Genomic DNA, 21,701 nt, shown 5'->3' on the forward strand with positions numbered 1-21,701 from the left:
CACATGTCATTTTATTCCCTTGAGAAATCTCCTGGATTTTCAGTGGATGACCATGTGAACTTTCTATGATTTTACGCATCATTGTAGTTCCTGGGTGGCCAAGGCGATCATGCCATAACGTGAACTCTTCTGGGTTCCGTTCTACTACAAGATTTGATTCGATCTCATCGATATAAGTATGATGTAACCCCGAAGGAAGCTCTGGAAACTTTTCCAATATGTGTTTTCTGCCACATTTCTCAGAAGTTACATACATGTATTTCTTTCCATCCTCAGTTGCAGACTGAGTATCATATCCGTGAAGATATATGTCTTTAAAACTCAACAAATTCCTTTTAGAACTTGGAGAATATAGAGCATTATTTATGGAAAATTTTGTTCCATTCGGTAAAGTAAAGTTTGCTTTACCAGTTCCTTCAATCACGTCTGCAGGACCTGATATTGTATTGACGACAATTCTTGTTGGTTTTATATCAGAGAAATATCTCTTTTGTCTCAGAATAGTGTGCGTTGTTCCACTATCTGGTATGCATATTTCACGAATCCGTTTCTTGGATTTTGCTTCATTACCATTCTGATCCATTTCTGAAATTGTCATAAATATAAAAGGAAACATAAAATTCATTCATATAAGGAAAAACACAATAATTATACATTAAGGTGATGTTAAAACATCATTATTTGTTTAAAACAAGAAATGTAATAATTATACATGGTAATACTGAAAACTATTCAATACTCTTATCATAGGCATTTCGATTCTCTTCAGGAGTAATCTAGTCCAGCTCATTAGCGAAGTCGGAGGATTCAAGGTATGAAGTCCCTTCAACATTTTCTGTGAGGTTCACCTCTTTAGCCTTTCCTTTTATGGACTCTTGATATAACTTGCACAAATGTGGGGGAGTACGACAGGTACGGGACCAATGTCCCTTACATCCACATCTGTAACATACAGTCTCACTTTTCTTTGTGGTATCCTCTTCGGTTTCTTTGCCTTTAGGAGGTTGTTCAGATCTAACCCATTTGTTAGATCTAATACTTTTAGGATAGTAAGGCTTTCCACGTTTGTTGTTGAAACGCCGACCACGACCTCGGTTGGTCTGGTTTCTCCTTCCCGAATATTCTACCGCCGTAGCATTCACTTCGGGAAATGCCTTGGCTCCCGTAGGTCGGGAATTATGGTTTTTGATTAGTAACTCATCGTTCTTTTCAGCCAACATGAGTGTTACCATCAATTCAGAAAATTTGGTGTACCCACATTTTCTGTAAATTCGGGATAAGACGTTGTGTTCTTTGTGGAAAGTATTATATGTCTTGTCAAGCATTTCTGCTTCGGTGACAGGGTTACCACAATATTTTAATTGTGCAACTATCCTCAAGATAGTGGAATTGTAATCTCTAACCCTTTGGAAATCCTGAAACCTCAGGGTTTTCCACTCTTCAAGAGCGTGAGGGAGATTGATTTCCTTTTGATTATCGAACCTATCTTTCAAGGCTTGCCATAGTACGGCTGGGTCCTCAACGTCTCCATAGTCGTGAGTTAGATTCTCATCTAAATGCTTCTTCAGGAAGATAATCGCTTCGGCTATATGCTCGGGTGGCGATTTGTTACCGACTTCTATCGCTTCGGTTATCTTTTTTATTACAAGATAAGGTTTCACATTTGTGACCCATCTGACATAATTTTCGCCGGTTACTTTCAGAGCCGGGAACTGGAGTTTCTCGATGTTTGCCATTTGTATTTCTAAAACACAAAATAATAATTTTATTAGAACTTCATAATTTAAAAACCGTTTACATTAATCATACAAGCAATTACAAGGAGAAGCGATGTAAAGAAAATTAAACCGATATTCATCTTAAATTCACTCGGAGTAAATTCTCCAACGAATAAACCATAAATAGAAACACAAATAAAAATGGCACATAAAAACAAAAGTGCGCGAATCATCTTTCTTGAAATGGAAAATCGGAGGAGAGCGATTTGAAATTTTTGAGAGAAGATGAAATGTTTTGGATGATGAAATGGAGTGAAAATGAGTTGTATTTATAGGTGAAAAACACTGTTCATAACCGTTGGAGAAAGGGAAAATTTTTGAAAAAATTTCTTTGTGACCGTTGGGGTTAAATCGAGTGCACCAAAAATTAGTCTGAAAATATCGTATTAAACGGTCAATCAAATCTATAAAATTTCATAAAAGTAAAAAAATATGACAATAAAATCATGCGACGGCTCAGCCGATCAATGCAGAGTAATAAATAAATTATACGGCGGCTCGGCCGACCAATTAATAATAAACAGAATATAAGGCGGCTCAGCCGACCAATAAATAATAAACAGAATATGAGGCGGCTCGGCCGACCAATAAATAATAAACAGAATATGAGGCGGCTCTGCCGACCAATAAATAAATTAAATTACTAGTAAATAATATAGGCGGTATTCCGGCCATTATAACATGATATAAAAAAATAGTAGAGGCGGTATACCGACCATTATAACAGGGTATAAATGATACAAATAAATTTTACCGAATCGCAGAGTGATCGTGCTGATAACGTGTTATAAAAAAAACTAGAATTTTATTGTATCGAAGAAATTTAAATAAGGGCAAAATTTTATATCCGTATGAGAAGATAACACTGATAGCAAGAGAGGATGTGTTATTAGAAGAAGAAGGAATGGTGTGTTTACAATCGATCGAAACGATCGTTTATATAGAAGAGAAATTCACTGTGCAAATAGTGCAGCGGGCCCCATATCTTTTATATTTTTCAACGTTTGCGGCTAATCTTTCATAACATAGCCGATATTTTTGAAAGTCGTAAAACTATTAAGGGCTAAGGAAACGAACCGAACCATCTTAATAATAGAAACCTGAGATTGACTAATAGGCTCAGATTGGATTTTTTAGATTGCACTGAAGCTATCAACTGTTTTCAATAACTTAGTTGGTTCAGCGTCGGAGAAAATGATAATACAAAGGGGGTGATCGGTAAGTGTCGTGAGTGCTTTCCACGTCACTTTTTTTTTCTACATCCACTTTTGTTTATCAATCATGCTTTAAGAAAAAACTAGATTTTGACCCGCGCTTTCAAAGCGCGGGTTTATTTTTGTTTTTTTTTTCAATTGACAAATATTTAGTAAATGTCACATTTTCATATATTTGTGTTTTATTTTATAAAAGACTTAAAAATTTTATCTTTATTTATCGTATTTCATTTTAAATGACTATTTATGTTAAAAAAATTAAACTTTATTTTTTTAATGAATTAAGTTGGTATAACTCTGATAAATTAATTTTATTATGGGGTTAATATTTTAATTAAAAAATTATATACTTTTAATAAAGATTTATACTTTTCAATAAAAAAATTCAATTATTTTTATGAATGCTTAAATTATATTAAGAAAAGAAAAAATAATAATTAAGAATAGTTGAAAAAAAATTATTTGAACTTGGACTCAATGGTCCAAAGGAAAAAAAAAGGTGAGAATTGAATCTGATTTTTTAATAGGCCCAAATGGCCCCAGAGAGATTTGATTTGGGCCGGATCCATAAATAATGACCCAATATAGATTTGTTATTAATATTACTTAATTGCCCTTAATGAAACATGCAATGTTAGGGAAGGAAACATGCCCCTAAGGTAATTATGACAATAAGATCCTGCTTTAATAGTATAGATTTAAAGCTACAGCCATAAAAACTAAAATAGGAAACAAAATAGCTTTAGAAATCAATTTTTCTAGAGCTTCATATTTAGTGCTCTGAAAATAATTAACCTACAGTTACAGCAATAAAATCTACAGCTATTATTCTAAAGCAAAAAAATAAAAGCCACAGCACTTACCAATCATCCCCAAAGATCATTCAATTTTATAGAAGAAGGGAAAGGTGACAATAATTTGACTGAGAGTATCTCCAAAAGACATTTTATAACTTCAAATATGAAGTTTTTTTGTTCTCCAAAAAAAAACTTCAATACTTCAAATTTGAAGTTTCGAAGAGTGAAACTCTATATTTGAAGTTTCACTACTCAAAACTTCAAACTTGAAATTTCACATTTTTATTTGCATTTTGGTCCCTACAATCACTTATCACCTTTATGATTCATAAACATTTTCTTGTTTATTGTTTTAATCCTTAAAAAAATTATATCTCATATCTATTTTAATTTTTGTTTACAGATTTTAAATTTTACACATAAAATTAAATAAAACTTTAAAATAAGGATTAAAATATTTTAAACTAGATTTAGACAACAATAATATACAAAAGAAACTTAACAAAAAAGATTTTTTAAAATTACATGAAGACATAACTATTACACAAATTTAAATATTACAATAGCACTAATAGTCAAGTAAGTTTGATCCGGAACCTTCAAAATTTTTAAATATTGTCCAAATTTTTTTGTGTAACTGAAGATGGTTGTTGTTGTTGTTTTTGATGTCTTTTTCGTACAATTCTTTATTGTTCGTATCAAATATATTCACGAGTATTAATATCACCGAAAAGAAATTAGTCTTTTAGCAATATTTTATATTTCTCTTTTACTTTCTTGTTTCGTTCTTATGTATTTACAAGAGTATCAATATCAACCGATTTCAACAACTTTTAACTCGTAATCTACAAAGTAAAAATGAACAGAGCCATTTTTACTTCGAAATGCACTAATAGATCATATATGCATTACAAAAATCATTTTATGGAATAATATGGTATTTTGTTTGAAGTTTAATATTAATTAAGTTATTTTTATTTAAATTTCTATAGAATATTTTATTAATTAATATTGTTGTAGTATGTTTATATATGTGATAGTTATTTACAAAAGTTTTATGAATTAAAATTAGTTATGACAAATATAAGGTCCATATTATAAAATGCAAATAATTTTGAAGTTGAGTTTGAAGTTTTGCTTTTGGAGAAGAACATTTTTAAACTTCAAATATAAAATTTTGGAAACTTTAAAATAGAATTTCTTTTTAGAAGTGGTCTCAGACAAGGTTAAAACCATAGCTTCAAGCTTTGAAGAAAAGCTTGCAGAAGCAGTCATTGATATATGTACCAAGTCGTAGAACCTTATAATATCAAAGCTGGATTATTTCTGACGAAAAGATTGGTGGATTGTCTCGGATACTATAAGTTATCTGGAGTTCTATGATATCTCCAATTCCACTCTATTTTTCACTCTAAAATAGAGTTTAGAGTAAAAATATTTCAATGATACTCTATTTTTCATATAAGGTTTACTCTATTAAAGTGAAAAATAGGTTTACTCTAAATATAGAGTAATTTGTTTTTTTTTTTTTTGTTCATCACTCTATTTTCTACTCTAAAATATAGTATCATTGGGGCAAACTCAAACTCTATTATAAAGTAAGAAATAGAGCAAACTCAAGCTAGCCGTTCTAACCATTTGCAAACTCAAGCTAGCCGTTCTAACTCTCATGTTAGAAACATGTTAGAAATGGTTAGAAATTATGAAATCTCTTACGATATATTTCTTTGTAATTAATAAAACATGTTAGACACGTCATGTATTTTGTATAAATAAAGCCTACAGAGCTAGTGAATAAATTAAGAAAAACTTTTAAACTACTGAGATTTCCTTCAAATGTATCATGGTATCAATGTTTTCGATCTTAATTCTGATGGAGTACGGATTTCTATCGTTTCTTTCTTTGATTCTGTTTTTTTTCCAACTCTTGTTCGATGAAAATTCCTTAATAGTATTTACATATTAGTTTTTGGTTTTGATAACTTAAAAAAAAGTTGAACATTGAAGAAAGGGCTACGTGCCTTTAAGTTTCATCTCATTGGACGGACCTTGTGATACGGTGGTAGTGGACGGACCTTAGATACAAACACATTCCAGATTCGATCTTTCTACTACGGAAACTAAGTCACATTGTTCTGTATACCACGGCTGCGGATACGTCCGTATGAATACCTAGAAAAGAAGATGTCGTGGACTGCACCTCCCGCCCGGAAGTTAGATATGTGTCTTTAATAGATTCGGGTTTAACCCTTTATTTTTACCAAAAAAAAAAGTTTCATCTCATGATGAAGTTTACATAATATTTTATTTGACTAGTTTTATATCATATTTATTTATCTTTAAAAAATCAGTGATTTTTTTTTGTTTTTAATGGTTTTTTTTTTAAGAAAAAAGAGACAATTTCGTTTTTTACAAACTGAATTTCTTTTTTTACAAACTGAATTTATTATTTATTAGCTGGTTTCATATTATTTTTTAGAAAACAATATTATGTTTCTTTTTTTTGAATGAATAATATTATGTTTCTTCACGGAACAAGTTATGGTATTTGTTATTGTCTTGACTTTGTAAAATCAGGTTATTATACTAAAGACTTGGACGCAATTGGTTGTGATGATGAAAAATGAATATCAACTACATATTCGATGTAGCCACGAAGATGATGATTTCCAACGGAAATTTACAGATCCTGTGGAATGATGACTTGATGATTGTCGTGGACTTCGAGCATGAATCAGATGGATACGTTCAGTTCGCATATATAGTGGCATAAGACGATGAATATACACAACTGCTATGGGAAAATTTTCTCCGTTAAAAAGAGAAGTACCATTTTTATCTACCATAAAAAAGTCATACTAGTTTTATTAGATCCATTTCATTAATTACATTTATTTAATTATTTATATTAATCTATTCAATATAAAAAGATATTAATAATAAATCAATTTTAACTGTAAATTTAAATTTTATTTTTAGTTATAACAAAATATTGAGAAAAAATCTTACAAAATCTTTCTAAAAATTTAAAATATTTTATTTAAATTAATACCATTGATTAATTTCGTAATTAATAATATATACTATTATACATTAATTTAAATAAAATTTTATTATTAAACAAAATAAAATAAAAGTGTATGCTATTTTTCAAATTTTATAATTATATTCTATATCTTCTTTATTAAAAGAAATACCATAAAAATTCATACTAGGTTTATTTCATCAATTACATCTATTTGACTATTTAAGTTAATCTATTTAATATATAACATTTCTAAAAAATCTTATAAATTATATAGATATTAATAAATAAATTTTAATTGTAAATTTAAATTTTATTTTTACTTATAACAAAATATGTTGAAAAAACCTAAAAGAATCTTAGTAAAATTTTAAAATATTTTTAAATTAATGCAGCGATTGATTTCATAATTAATAATATATTATTATTATAATGTATTTACTTATAAAATCCCACAATATACTAAAATAAATAACATAGAAATATAAATTATGCTAAGAAAATATCAGTTTATAGTATAACTAAATAAAATTTTAAAATGTATTGTATTCAGTCTGTAAAAATTAGAAAAAATAAAGGAGATTCTTAATTTTTTTATTTCATACTATGAATTTATTTTGCCAAACTCGAAAATATATTAATATATAATAACAATTAATAATAAAGTAAAATATATAAAACAAATCATTATACATTAGTAATATCGAATAAGAAACATAACCAATAACATTATAGATTTACACAATATATAACACTAAAATGTAAATATCTTTTAAAGTTTTGCGATGGTATCCGTTATATATTTATAAAATGAAAATCTACCCGCACGGATGTGCGGGTGAAAAATCTAGTGAGTTTTTAATTCCTCAACTAATTGAACTCAGCATTTTTAATACCCAACTTTACGTTGCGTAGATTTATTCTTAAAGTAATGTTTAATTTCGCAAAATTGGACTAAAAAAGATTAAACGATGCAATACTAAACGGAGATGTTAAATCTAAAAAGCCAGAAGCATTATCATCAAACTCTATAGTTGCTTCTTCTTCTTCATTCCTTATCTCTTCTTCAACCAATTTTTTTTGTCTTTTCTGGATTTATTATCTCTTCTTCTTCAAGCACATTCCTTGTTTCTTTTTCTTTCCTTAATTATGAGTTCATCACTTTTAGTTGTTTCTTCTTCAGCCAAGATAATTAGTCTTCTTCAAGAGTGTTCGTCATTCCTCTTTCAACAACATTGCTTCTTTCTTCTTCTTCAGAAACAGTCCTAGAGCCAAATTAATGAAAAAGATTGTAACAAATATTAACCAGACACTACACAACTAAAGTAATGAAGAAGATTGAATTTACCTTTTATTCTCTGTTGATTTTGGAATTTCAGGTTCGACACAATTCAAGGGTGTTCTTCGAATTGGAAGCTTGTTTCGTCTTCCCTCACGCGTTCCCGTAAAAATTTTCACCATTTCATCACCACAAATTGTCTTTTTCTTTAAAAATCTTTCTAGCAATTGAAGAGAATTTAGGGTTCTGAGTTTTCAAGGCAAAAGACAATCGGATTAACGTTTTAGACTTAACGTTTCCGTCATTAATTTATGTTTAATTTTTTGTAGTCTAATTTTGCGCAATTAAACATTACTTCAGGAATAAATCTGCGCAACCTAAAGTTGGGTATTAAAAGTGCTAATTTCAAATAGATGAGGAATTAAAAACTCATATCCCCCAACTACTATAATCTACTAGGTTCGTGTCCACGCTACGCGCGGATATTGGGTGAAGTTAAAATTTGTGTATGACCATAGTTGTGGCTGTTTCTGGTTGTTGTTACAATAGATTTAAAGTAATTATAAGAAGGAATATATGACATTAAGTTTTTTAAGATTGATTGTTCATTTTTTATGCGGATGAAGTTGGAAGTCAATCGATAGAGATGTAAAAGTAGAGGGGAGTTGATGTTTTTGGTTGCGTATAGTGGTTTTCTGTAGTAATGGAAATTAAATTAACGTGTTGAAAATTAAAATATGTAAAAGTACTTCGTAATTGAGATATTGTTTAGCATTATGGTGTTTTGAATTTGGAAATAATATTTTAAAAGTGTGTTTAGGTCTTCCATTAATAAACTAATTGGAATTTTTTGAATTACATTGAAAAAGGGCCCCTTGAAAAAAACTTATGAACTAAAAAACCAGATAAATAGATCGAGAATTTAATACTAAGGTTTTGTTGTGTTATTTTCGTAGTATAACCTACCAAATCAAACTATCTCTACGCTTGATTTTGCACTTAATAGTTAAGATATGTTCTGTCCGGATTTTGGACAAATGATTTCTTGGATTCCAGAGAGGGGTGATTGGGTTCGTATGTGTTCGAGAATTCTATAAACGCACAGCAAAGTCGTAATTTTGATTTACCTCCAGCAGGTGGAGGATCATTGTGGTTTGATTTGACCATCGTGTTGAGGAAACCGACCCTTTGATGAAAGAAATAATTAGAAAATGAGTCAGCGAAAGAGAGAGATCTTGAAATGTGAAAATCCACTGATTGAGTAACTTACACGTAGTAGTTGTCTCCGCCTTTCTTCTCGTTGCAAATTTCTGAGTGGAAGATGATGCAAATGTTATGTAGAGATGGCAATATATGAACTTGCCCGCGGGCCCGACCCATTTGGACTTGCTGCGGGGCGGGATTGGTTACAAAGATCCAGGCCCGAATATTTAGCGGGCCTCGCGGGATGAACTTGTGCGGAATTGGGCCGAAAGCGGGATGGGCTTAGTGAATCCCACGGGACCCGCATGATCCGCAAAGACGTCGTCACTTTGACGTTTCGAGCTCTCACCGAGAAAAGAAACCGAGAGAAATGGTGATTACAATCTGTTCCGGCTTCTTTTCTTCTTTGATCCGGCACAAATTCTCCATGCATGTTCTTCATCTTCTCGTTTAATCGAGGAAAAGTATCTTCTCGGTTTTGTAATAAAGGAAAAACCTTTCTTCTCAGGTATAAACACGTTTTTTACCTGCTTCCATTTTGGTCTTTAAGATGTTTATCAAATATCAACGAAAGCGTTCTACATATCTTTGGCAGACTAACGAGCTCTACCAATTGGTCGCTGTAGCATTTTGCTTGCTTATCGCTTGGGTTAGTCTAACCAATTGCTCTTCTTACCTATTGTCTGTTTGCACATGTATGCCTTTCAAATTTTGAATTCATAACCACAATATTGTTTTGCCTTCTTCAGTGTAGTGACAAGCTCTGTTTAAGTCTTGAGTTGGGTTCCTTTGCGGCGGGAGTGATGAACTCAACAACTGATCTTGCTCAGCACACTCTTGAACAAGTAAGAAGTCAAGTTTGATTCTTTCGTACCTTAGGGTCTTTTTTCAATTTCTTTGGAAAATATTTATTTCAAAAATGTCGTTGTTGCTATATGTATCTTTAAATTCTTGATGAAATACATTACCCTTCTTTGTCTATAGTAAAAAAAGAAAGAAATACTTTACCTTATACAGCTGTTGTTATTGTTTATGTTCCCTTGCAGGTGGAACCAATCCGGAATTTTTTTTTGCAGCGCTGTTTCTTGCTAGCATTGGAATGTTGATACATATGCACTTCTTGTGGAACCATGTTGACATTCTGGTAGCAGCAGTGTTACTGGTGATAGTAATAAAGACCGTGGTAGTTGCAGTTGTTGTTAAAGTCTTTCCATACAACAACAGAACTGCAGTGCTTGTAAGAAGTGAACCTACTTGCATCAAATCTTCACCTAATTGAGGTAAGCAATTGAATGCTTCTTTGACTATTTAGATCCACGTAAGAAATATATCTTCCAGACCGCGTGGTACCATATTATTTGCTTTTGGTTGAGCTATAACACTGAACGGGAGTTTGTGTTTATTTGCAGAGCAAACTGTACCTCTGCTTCTGGGGACAACTGCTTAAAGCTTGGTATGGTCCAGTACATCATAGCTTAAGGACCTCAAGTTAGTCTCTGTTCTAATTGCTTGTGATAAGAGCTGATAGACTTTAGGTTTGCATTGATTGTGAATGGTTGCTTGATCGTTTAGTCTGATAGGACTTGATTTGTTAGACTTTAAGTTGAATTTGTGAATGATATTTCTTGATCCGATCAAGTTGATCGCTTTTAGAATGAATATTAAAATTTTCTTATATTGAAAAATGAGATGACTGACGAGCATTGGAAGTGTACACTGTTCTGTCAATGATTTATGTTCAGAGTTTGCTATAAAGAATTGCATTCTTGTTGATAACACATGCTATTCTCGGTTTCTATATAAGTATATCACATTGCATTCTTGCTTCTGTATTGCTGTGACAAATTACACTCTTGTTGATAACACGGTTCAAACACTCTTGTTGTCTTGTTGATAACATACTGCTTTTCTTTGTTGTTATATCTCGTTTACACTTGTTTTGTTTTTCATGCATGATCATAAATTTATCATTGTGTTTAACTGATTCATAGAAGGACTTATGTTGTGTTCTCATCATCTTCTTCTTGCAGGTGCTATGCGCAGGTGTTGATGAAGATCGGAGTCCCGCGGGCCTGTACCGCCAAGGCTTGTGCAAGTCACGGGTCGGGATTGGGCAGCACTTCTAGGGACCGCATCCCGCGCGGGCCTGTACCTCCAAGACCCGCATTGAACGTGTACCGCGGCAGGGCGGGACAAGTCGGGTCGGTACAACCCACTTGCCATCACTAATGTTATGTGGAGCTGAGGTTGTTAACCGGTTTGTATCAAATATGCAATGTTACTGAATTTATTCGTATATTTTGTTGATTTGTATTGATGAGACAAAAGATTTTTTTGAACTTTCAGTGATTGCAGCCGGTGATTGTGGCAGGAGATGTGCTACTTGCCTTTCTGATATTATTGTCTATCGAGAAGAACATTTAGGTATTATAATCTGTTGAAGATTTTTATATTTAATGTGATACGTTTAAAATTTGAAAGTCTTGTGTGAATTGAAATAATTAGTTACAGTCATCAAATGGAAGCGAGAGAAAAAAAGAAAAGAAACAAACAATCCGATAATAAGAGCTCATAATTTGTCTTTGTTCATTACTCTTTGTCTCTGTTTTAAGGAGAAAAGTAACAAAACAACATAATAGGTTTTGAATTGCATAACCAAGATTCTGGTGCAAGAACAAACCACTATATTTTTTAAACAGACTTGATAGCTGTCTTTAGAGAAAGAAAAAACGAAAAAAAAAGAAAAGAAAAAGCTTGTTATTTCAAAGGAGTGCTGACTAGGCAGTCTGTACCAGCCATTGATGGAGTGACATAAGTGAAGGAGGATCTAACCATTACGCCTAATGCGCTTTGGTTTCTTCTGCTCGTCAGTTGAACAGTTGGGATCAGTGTTTGCATAGGAAGACCCTCCACCACTGCTTTCAGTCACCATTGAGCTATCAACCGCACAGGCTGCAGGGTTGTCTTGGCTTGAATAAATAGGCAGAGCAGGCATGTCAGCTGGTCGGTCTTTAGGAGGTAGCACTGCAGGGGAGACTATCTTTGTAACAGTCAAGGAAAGCTTCTTTGATGTGAAACTGAAGTGGGAGACCTTGATCCTAAATTTGTGCGTCTGTCCTATGGTATCAATGAAACATCGTGGTAGTGGGACCTCATGGTCAGCACCATCGGCACCATTTTCCTAATATAACAGCATACAGTTAGTAACTTCATAACTCTGAACATACAAGTCTATAGGAGATTGTCACGCACCTCAGCATACATATCGATTAATTCTGTTGAATTTCGACCTGCTAGCTCTTTCCCAGCATCGCCAAGAATGATGAAAGTGCACTGCTCCTCATTATCATAGACAGACAATTCCACGCGGAAGCTGTGTTTAAGGGGAACAGATCATGTTACGTATTCTTGAATGCAATATGTAAATAGAAAGACCCTTACTTGGCCGATGCAGTAGCATTTTCATTGCAGCACTTTGGACACATCAACGTTGTAGGCCCATGAGTTAACTTTGTTTGACAAACCTTGCAAGCAATGTAATAGCACTCAGTCCCAAGCTTGACGTCATCAATTGTGGCAATGCAGTCAAAGTAGGCAATCTGAAATTACATGCTTATGATCATCAGTAGCTAGATTTGCATATGTTTTTTGATTCTAATGAAGGTATATAAATTACCTGAGCAGGCTGATGCTTGATGAAGGCAGCAATCTCACGTATTGTGAGTGTTTCAACATTAACAACTTCAACTGCGTTGACTAAAGAAGCAGAAGCAGGATTCGCAACCAACCTTTAAGAAGAATTTTTGGTCAGGTGATGATTAGAAGTGGTTAAATACTGAGAACTATAATACTAACCAGTTCAAGTACTCTTTCGTGGGGTCAACTTCCTGGTCCAAGAAAACCCTAGATGAGGACATAGAGCTTAGGCACAATTTCCCTGTCAATTGGTACGCATGAGGGAAAGAGGCAGAAGCAGTTAGTGTGGCTGAAGGCTCATGTAACTGAGATGAGAGTGTTAGAGTTGGTTAGTACGAAGGGTAAAAGTTTACCACCAAGCCTTTTCAGAATAACCGTTGTAACCAACAGAACGGTTGGGGTGGTTACACTCTCATCGAACTTGCGTCGGAAATTTTCCGCAGCCTGGTCCCATAGGTAAATGTTCACAACTGGACCACTGCAGTTTGAAATATGGTATGGAAAAAGATCATAAACGTAAATGTAGATAGAGCAACTAACTAAAGCAACGATATAGTGATTGCTTCAAATACAGCCACTTAATCTTTAAACTGCAAGTGGACCATAATTTTCCGAGAAGTTGAGCCATCCTTGGTGCATAAAGCCGAACATTGATGGAGAGGCTGGCCATCAACCAACTTAAGGTGACCAAAAACATCTACAACACTCACACATGGTTAGTCAGAATATTCTCAGAGTTCAAAGTTGATGATAACTCATATAAACCTCACCATGAAGATCCCCTCTTAGATCGCAGTTGGCTTCAAAATCTGCATAGGAATGGAACTTGAAGCGTTAGTCCAAAATGGCTTCAATGTTTTCTTCAAGATTTTTCAGGACAGAGGTGTGTGTGAAGCAAATAACCAGCTTCTGATCAGCCACACGATACATCACCTTGTTGTTGGATCCAAAGAAATTTGTGAGAGTGTAGATGCTTCCACGTTTGAGCTCATCTTCATATCTGTTGACACGGTTTTGAGTGATGAACCTCTGAGCAACAGTACCCTAGAGATCAGAGCAAATGAATAATTCAGTTGCATATTGTAGAAACATGGCTTAAAAATTCAGATTATTCTCTCTAACAAATATATGCAAGTCAGGCAGTGTTGAGCGACTATTTATAACACAATGTTTTATTTCCATATAATAAAAATGGATTCAAATAAATTCAGAGAGGTCTACCGGTAGTAAATCGAAAGTATGAAGAATGAGACACATACCTCTTCATCAATCATCAGCAACTCAAGCCCAATAAGGATGCCTCATTTGAGATTGTTTCTAGCTTCCCAGAAATGGATTAGCCTAAACAATAACTTGGAATCTCCTGGTCCTTCTGAAACATGTGTGAAGAAAATTGGAGGAGGAGCATGCACGGTGGTGTCTGCCGTTTGATTTGCCATGGTGTTAGGAATGGATTTGAGGATCTGAGCAGAAGATAGTTGGGTTGGGGTATATATAGTCTGAAGATGGAATGGAGAAAGCTAGGATGCGTTTCATCTGAGTGAGTAATTATGGTGTCTTGAAGAGGCTTCGATATCATTGTGAGAGGAGGGATGTAGAGAGTTAGACGGCCGTTCGTTAGGAGGAGTAATAAAGAAGATTTGATTGTTGATGCCTCAGGCGTTTACCAGAGAAGATGGGAAGACACTCTGGTTGGGCGGCTCTGTAGTTGTGGGATTTTTAGGTTAGAGGAAGAGGAAATTATATAGAGTGAGATGTTTGGCTGACAAAATGAATTAGTAAAACAAATAGGGATTTTTACCACTATAGATTTTCCGGTTCATATATGTATTATTTATTGTAAAGATCATACATATTTTTTTAATAATACTGCTTTTAAAAAACAATTGTTCGCTTCGTTGGTGGCTGCGATACATGCGTGTTACACGGTATATAATTGCAAACATAAACATTTTTAATGTATATACCTGGATCTATATTTAATAGTTTTATTGATTATTAAGACACATTATAAATTTGAATCCATGAAGTCCAAAGAAGAAGGGCAATTTTGCTATCAAAACGGATTTCAAAGATTTGTTTAAACGTTATTGGGTTATGCTGGTGTTGGGGCAAAAGATTAGTATTAGTATTATTATTATTATTAGGGTTGTTAGCCATTGGGATCGATATTTTGAGGCCTAACAGGTTAAATTCGTAATGACGTGGAAGAATGATTGGATGAGAATATTTCATCTTATGTGGCACCTCTAACTGAGCTCTAAATTAGTCCCTTTTATATAGTAGTGATTTCACGGAATTGATGATTTTGGCAAGGCATAAACGCTATTGACGATCTTGGTGAGGTTTAAACGCCATTAATGGCCCTATAGTAGAGGATATAAACACCATGAAAATGATTTGATGATTGTCCAACTTCTTAGATGTTACCATGCATGAGCTTGTGGAAAGGTATTTTTTTTACTGAAAAAAAAATTGAAAGAATTTGCTAAACAAGTTAATGTACTTTATATAAATAAAGCCTACAAAAGTAGTGAATAAATTGAAAAAAAAAAACTAATATACTTATGAGATCTCCTCCAGACTATCATAAGTCATGTTCCTAACCGTGGTATTGATCCTCTACAATGCAGGCGATGATTTTGGTTCAGCCCACAAGAATAGACCCTCGATAGCCAAACCAGAAGAGTCAAGTCCTAGCAGCGTTTTTTGCAGAGAACAATTGTTACTTAAGTTCAAGTCCCTTACTACAAATAGGTTCATACTTCATACTTTCATAGACTCCACATTTAGAATTTTATCAAAATAATAGTTAGCGCTGTTCCAGATTTTCCCTAAAAGGAGATAAGAATCTACAAAATTTTCTTTACAAAAATGTGCAAGTTCAAGAAAGTATCATAACCCCCTTTACTTTCTTTCTGTAATCTAGTGACCGAATATTTTGGTGCTTTAATAAAATCCAATTTCAATTATCTAATCACAGTTTGGTGCTTACAATTAATATTGTGTACTAAAAACATATATTCTTATCTTTAAATATTTTTCTATAAAAGGGTGCCCACAAAACCTTCATTTAGAAAAATGGTGTCTCTGACACACAACATATCCTTTCTCATTCTCTTGTTCCTCGGCGTCCTTGCCCTCTCCTTCGTTTCCGACTGTAGCCCTCCTAAACCATCACCGGATCCCCACAACCCGCCAAAAAATCCCGTCAAACCGCCTCAGTCACCTGCTGTCAAACCGCCAAAACCACCCAAGAAACCGCCCACCGTTAAACCACCTCCATCAACCCCTAAACCACCCATGAAACCGCCAACCATTAAACCACCGACCCACAAGACTCCACCTGTGGTAACGTCGGCAACACCGTGCCCAGCATCAACACTGTGCCCACCACCATCACCGTGCCCACCACCAACACCAACACCAACTCCACCTGTCGTAACGCCGCCAACACCAGCCCCACATGTTGTTACACCGCCAAAACCAGAGACTTGCCCAATCGACACGCTGAAATTAGGCGCTTGTGTGGACATTCTTGGAGGTTGCATTCACATGGGAATTGGTAAAAGCTACGCTAAGGAAACGTGTTGCCCGGTTTTGGGAGGTTTATTTAGCATGGACGCAGCAATTTGCCTATGTACTACCATTGAAGCCAAATTTTTCAATATGGACCTCATCATTCCCATTGCTATTGAGATTCTTCTCGACTGCGGAAAGCCTCCACCTCCTGGCTTCAAATGTAAGTTCGATGATATTTTTGGGTAATTGGAGGTTAATTTGCGTGTGTGAAACCTTTACTCATTTGTTTCATTTGATACGATAAAAGGGGTTGTTTGGGTTTTCACGCTGTACTTTTAGGTTTATATCTGTGTACGCTTTAATTTATTTTTATGTACACACGTACGTATAGTAGGTTGTGGAGTAAAGAAATGTGATTTTCATAGTCATGCACATTGTACTGATGGACATGTGATACGTGCACTACAGCGTAGGCTACTGACCACGTACATGCGCATAAATTTCGTTGTATATATGTACACATCTACGCCAACAAATATATCATAGTGTATTCTTGAAAAAGTTGATTAAAAGATCATTCTTAACAAAGTTTATGTCTTAATCACACAGACGATTACATCATTATTTTTGAGAAATAAAAGGAAATTATGTCTATAAACGGTAGAGATTAATCTTTTCTTCGTTCTAAAAAAAAAAGAAAGATATATATATATATATATATATTCTAAACAAATCTGCATTGGTAGTTTCTTTTAGAATATCTCAATTAAAAATATATAATTAAAAAAAAACGTGACAGACGGTTTTGTAGAAATTTTTCAAAAAGTTAGAGAGACTCATTTATTTATTTTTATTTTTTTGATATATTCTGTGGTTAATTTGGCCAGTTTAGGGAGAAAAAAAAACACTTAGTGTGTTATAATGGACTGGATACAACATTATCTGATCCGAGTTTAGAATGTCTTCTGATTATTGTCTGAGGGTGGACTGAACATTCGTTACAACATACCTTATTAACCATTTGTTCCAAAGCTCAAGCTTAGACTAACCATACAGTAATAGTTTAATTCTAAGGAATTAAACCTATAACTGATGTAGGTACATACCAAATTCTAAGAGATTACCACTGAACTATTGCTATTTGGCTAAATTCATTTATTTATTTGCTGTTATATTTTATAAGTTTATTTTTATCTTATCATTTGGATATTTTAGATAATTAGATGAAAAATTCTTTAGGATATTTCAGTAATTAATGATGATGTTTTAAGTATGCATATATTATATATATTGTCTTTTTCTAATGAATTATACAGTGATTTATGATATATCTACACAATAGTCAATGAAATGTCAACATGATATTCTTTTTTTGGCAAGTCAACATGATATAATTTCTATCTTTGTAAACTATAGAAAAAAGTACAATATATATGTACGGGGAATTCAACAAGGGCTTATTGGTGGAATAGAAAAAAAAAAGTTTTTTAGAGAGAAAGATAGAAAGGAAAAAGAAGGAAGGAAAGAAGATGGAATTTTAATTAGATAATGAATTTTTTTTTTTTTTTGGTGTTAGTGAACTCAATTTCCCATTCAACAAAACATGTGGTTCTTATTTACAAATGATACGGTGCAAGCATTTTAAGGTATTCTTATCTTTTAAAATAAAAAAGAGGTTTCTAAATTCAAAAATATGAGGTATTCGTGTTGATAGAAAAGTATCTATAGACATCCACGTTATATAGTTTAATTTTTTTTTAAACTCAAAATTGTATTAAATCTTTCATAATAAAACACATTGTAAATTACAAAAACCGGCAGAAAATAATAATATATTCGAAAGAAATAGTTCAAAAGAAGAAAACAATAACAATGAGGTAGGATAATACGAAAAATAAGCATTTGAGAGCCACATGTATTAAAGCTGAAACTGATGAACTGATAATAACTCCCATACACTCTTAAAGAACATTAGACCGAACATAACCAAAAAGCAATGACTTAGACAAACCCAATCCTGAAGGGTACACCACCAAGCTAAAACAGGCGCAACATTGGTACAAGCATATGCGAGGATAAACTTACATCAACACCAGAGACTTGCAAACCGGAGCCGAGGCAGAACCAAGTCAAAACCAAACACCTAGGCTCAAGGACACACGAACTTGAAACGTTAAAGAGAAAAACACCGGCGAAGATTTACATGTCTTAAACGTGGACACTCGTTAGACAGAATAGCGATCAATAGAGCTAAAACTGGCCACTTCCTTGCAAGAACAAACATGCAAATCAAACCCACTGATTCGTCTCGAAACGCTCGCCCAATCCATGGTGGATAAAGGAGAGGTCTAGTAGATACCTCCACAGCAAATACACCTCACACCAACAAATCCAAAAAGCTAGAACAAGACGAAAAACGAATTGACCATAATTGCAAGCAATCGAAGAGAAACATAAGTACCACAACCCAAATCTAAAGCAGCCCTCGACTTGACAACAAAGACGATTCAATAGATCCTGATCGTCGAAACGGGTAAGAGATATAAACCAACGAGAAGGAGACCCTACAAAACCACCATAAACCATACAAAACCTAGATTAAACTAAAGAGAAAAAGGAGATCCTCTCTCACGTAGCGGCAGTGAGAAGCACCGCCAATCACAGAGGGAGATTGACGACTATGTAATTTTATTCTTCTTTTCTCTCTCGTAAGGCGGTATGACCTAATTTCACAATATAAATATTCTATAGATAGTCTAATTAAAATGTCTAATATAACTCTCAGAAGATAAATATTTGAGACTTATTATATAGAAGAAGAATTAAATTCCTTAGACATTATTTGATAAGTGATTTGTCACATATTCTATCTACAGTCACTCTCACAAAAAAAATATGACATGACTATTAAAATTGATGACATAACATATCTGACCTGGACAATTACGTTTAATGTTGATTTATATTTTTGGTAAATTTTTTAGAATATGGTATACACATGTATTACATTTAATGTTCATTTATATTTTTGTTAAACTTTATGAAATATGGTAATAACTCATACATCATCATTAAAATAAATATATTTAAATATAAAATTATGAATTTTAAAATATTATTTAATTTTTATAATTACACAATTTTACTACTAAATTTTCTAAATTTCTTTTAAAATTATAAAGTTTTAATCGTAAAATCATTAATTTCTTTTACATATCTACAAACTTTATAAATACTGTTTAGTTTTAATTTTGATAATAATATAATATTTTTGTTTCAAATTGATTTAATATATTTAACCAAAAAAAAAATCTAAGATTATAATTTTAAAATCTATACATAAAAATTTCTTAAATATAATTTAAAATAAACAAAAATATTTTTTATCAAAATTTTATGTTTAATTTAATAAAATTTAAATTAAAATATTAGTAAAAATAAGATATTCTAAAATATTAATAAATTTTTATTTTTAAATATAATTTAAATTTAAAAGTTTTAGTACTGCACATGGTGCAAGGCGCAGGAAAACATGACGAGGAGAAAATTTATTTAAACTGTGGGTACCTAATAAATGACGAAAAGAAAAAAGATTTAAAGTTTGGTCTACCATTGGGCCTTACGACTTGGGCTTCATTCTGTACAACAGAGAGGCCCGATTAAAAGATTAGTAAAACAAGATCTTTTCATCTGTCTTGTCCAACAATCAAAGTTCACATCTCAAGAAGACTCACGCCATCGCCTTTTGGTCGTGCGAGCAAGAATCAAAGAAGAGGCGATCAGAGATCGAAAGCAATCCCTTCCTCTCAGGTAAAATTATTTACTCTTTTCTGCTTTTGTTTTCTTCTGGGTTTCGGAATCTGTCTTTTGCTGCTGTATTTTCTGTGGAACACTAAGGTAGATGAGATCCTGGGTGTGAGTGTGTAGTAGCTTAGCTTCTTCGATCTTTCTCTTAGACCCAATAGTGCTTTCGATTCATCGATCTGAAAGTAACCCAATTGTTTCGTTTTTCATTGTACAAACAATTGTATCGCTGTGATTTTGAATCTTGAAACCCTAATTCTAAGGGATAATGAATTTAGCTCAAAGTTCCAGTTTTTATTGCTTCTTGTTTAATCAGAAAGCTTTAATCTTTAATCTAATAAACAGAAGCATAGTCTAAAGACAAAACCTTTTGTACTTTTTCTTTCTTGTTCTAGGTTTTGTTAAACAATGTCTCGGAGATATGATAGCCGCACCACAATCTTCTCCCCAGAAGGCCGCCTCTACCAAGTCGAGTACGCCATGGAGGCCATTGGCAACGCTGGTTCCGCCATCGGTATCTTATCCAAAGACGGCGTCGTTTTAATCGGCGAGAAGAAAGTCACCTCCAAGCTTCTCCAAACCTCCACCTCCTCTGAGAAAATGTACAAGATCGACGACCACGTCGCCTGTGCCGTTGCTGGTATCATGTCTGACGCCAACATCCTCATCAACACTGCTAGAGTCCAAGCTCAACGCTACACCTTCCTGTACCAGGAGCCCATGCCTGTTGAGCAGCTGGTTCAGTCTCTCTGTGATACTAAACAAGGGTACACTCAGTTCGGTGGTCTTCGTCCCTTTGGAGTTTCGTTTCTCTTTGCAGGGTGGGACAAGAACCATGGGTTTCAGCTGTATATGAGTGATCCGAGTGGGAACTACGGTGGTTGGAAAGCTGCAGCTGTGGGAGCTAACAACCAGGCGGCTCAGTCTATTCTGAAACAAGACTACAAGGACGATGCAACTAGAGAAGAGGCGGTCGAGCTTGCCCTGAAGGTTCTGAGCAAGACGATGGACAGCACTAGCTTGACATCCGAGAAACTTGAGCTTGCTGAGGTGTTTCTGACTCCGTCAGGGAGTGTTAAGTACCATGTTCACTCTTCTGACTCGCTCACCAAGCTGTTGGTGAAGCATGGTGTGACTCAGCCCGCTGCTGAATCATCCTAAACTATTGTCAGAGTCTTGATCTCTGCCTGGTGCTGTGTCCCCTTTATCTATCTTGTTAGTTCTCTGTTTCACAGCTTTCATTTTTAGTTTGATGTTTATTTGACTATGACGATGAAACTGAAATTTCACAATGTTATGAGAATTTTATTTGAGTATTTGATTTGATTTCTGTCAATAATGTACAAATATCACTGTAAGTCTCAGGTTTTCAGCAACACTGAT

At 33.8% G+C, this 21,701-nt stretch overlaps 3 protein-coding genes across 3 annotated transcripts; 2 read left to right on the plus strand and 1 right to left on the minus strand.

Annotated features, from left to right (window-relative positions):
* Nucleotides 1-776: 776 nt before the first annotated feature.
* On the minus strand, nt 777-1,736 carry LOC125580214. The gene has a single exon (XM_048744421.1). It carries the CDS (start codon nt 1,734-1,736, stop codon nt 777-779), a length of 960 nt encoding a protein of 319 aa, XP_048600378.1.
* A 13,892-nt stretch (nt 1,737-15,628) lies between these two features.
* LOC125580215 (36.4 kDa proline-rich protein-like) lies at nt 15,629-19,448 on the plus strand. The gene has a single exon (XM_048744422.1). It carries the CDS (start codon nt 16,074-16,076, stop codon nt 16,758-16,760), a length of 687 nt encoding a protein of 228 aa, XP_048600379.1. The 5' UTR covers nt 15,629-16,073; the 3' UTR covers nt 16,761-19,448.
* Nucleotides 19,449-20,157: 709 nt separating this feature from the next.
* On the plus strand, nt 20,158-21,634 carry LOC106396459 (proteasome subunit alpha type-4-A). The gene is made up of 2 exons (XM_013836856.3): nt 20,158-20,324; nt 20,714-21,634. The coding sequence occupies exon 2, from the start codon at nt 20,727-20,729 to the stop codon at nt 21,477-21,479; it is 753 nt and encodes a 250-aa protein (XP_013692310.2). The 5' UTR covers nt 20,158-20,324; nt 20,714-20,726; the 3' UTR covers nt 21,480-21,634.
* The last annotated feature ends 67 nt before the right edge of the window (nt 21,635-21,701 follow it).

The sequence above is a fragment of the Brassica napus genome, chromosome C1, assembly GCF_020379485.1.
Source record: "Brassica napus cultivar Da-Ae chromosome C1, Da-Ae, whole genome shotgun sequence".
In the NCBI taxonomy this organism is placed as follows: Eukaryota; Viridiplantae; Streptophyta; class Magnoliopsida; order Brassicales; family Brassicaceae; genus Brassica; species Brassica napus.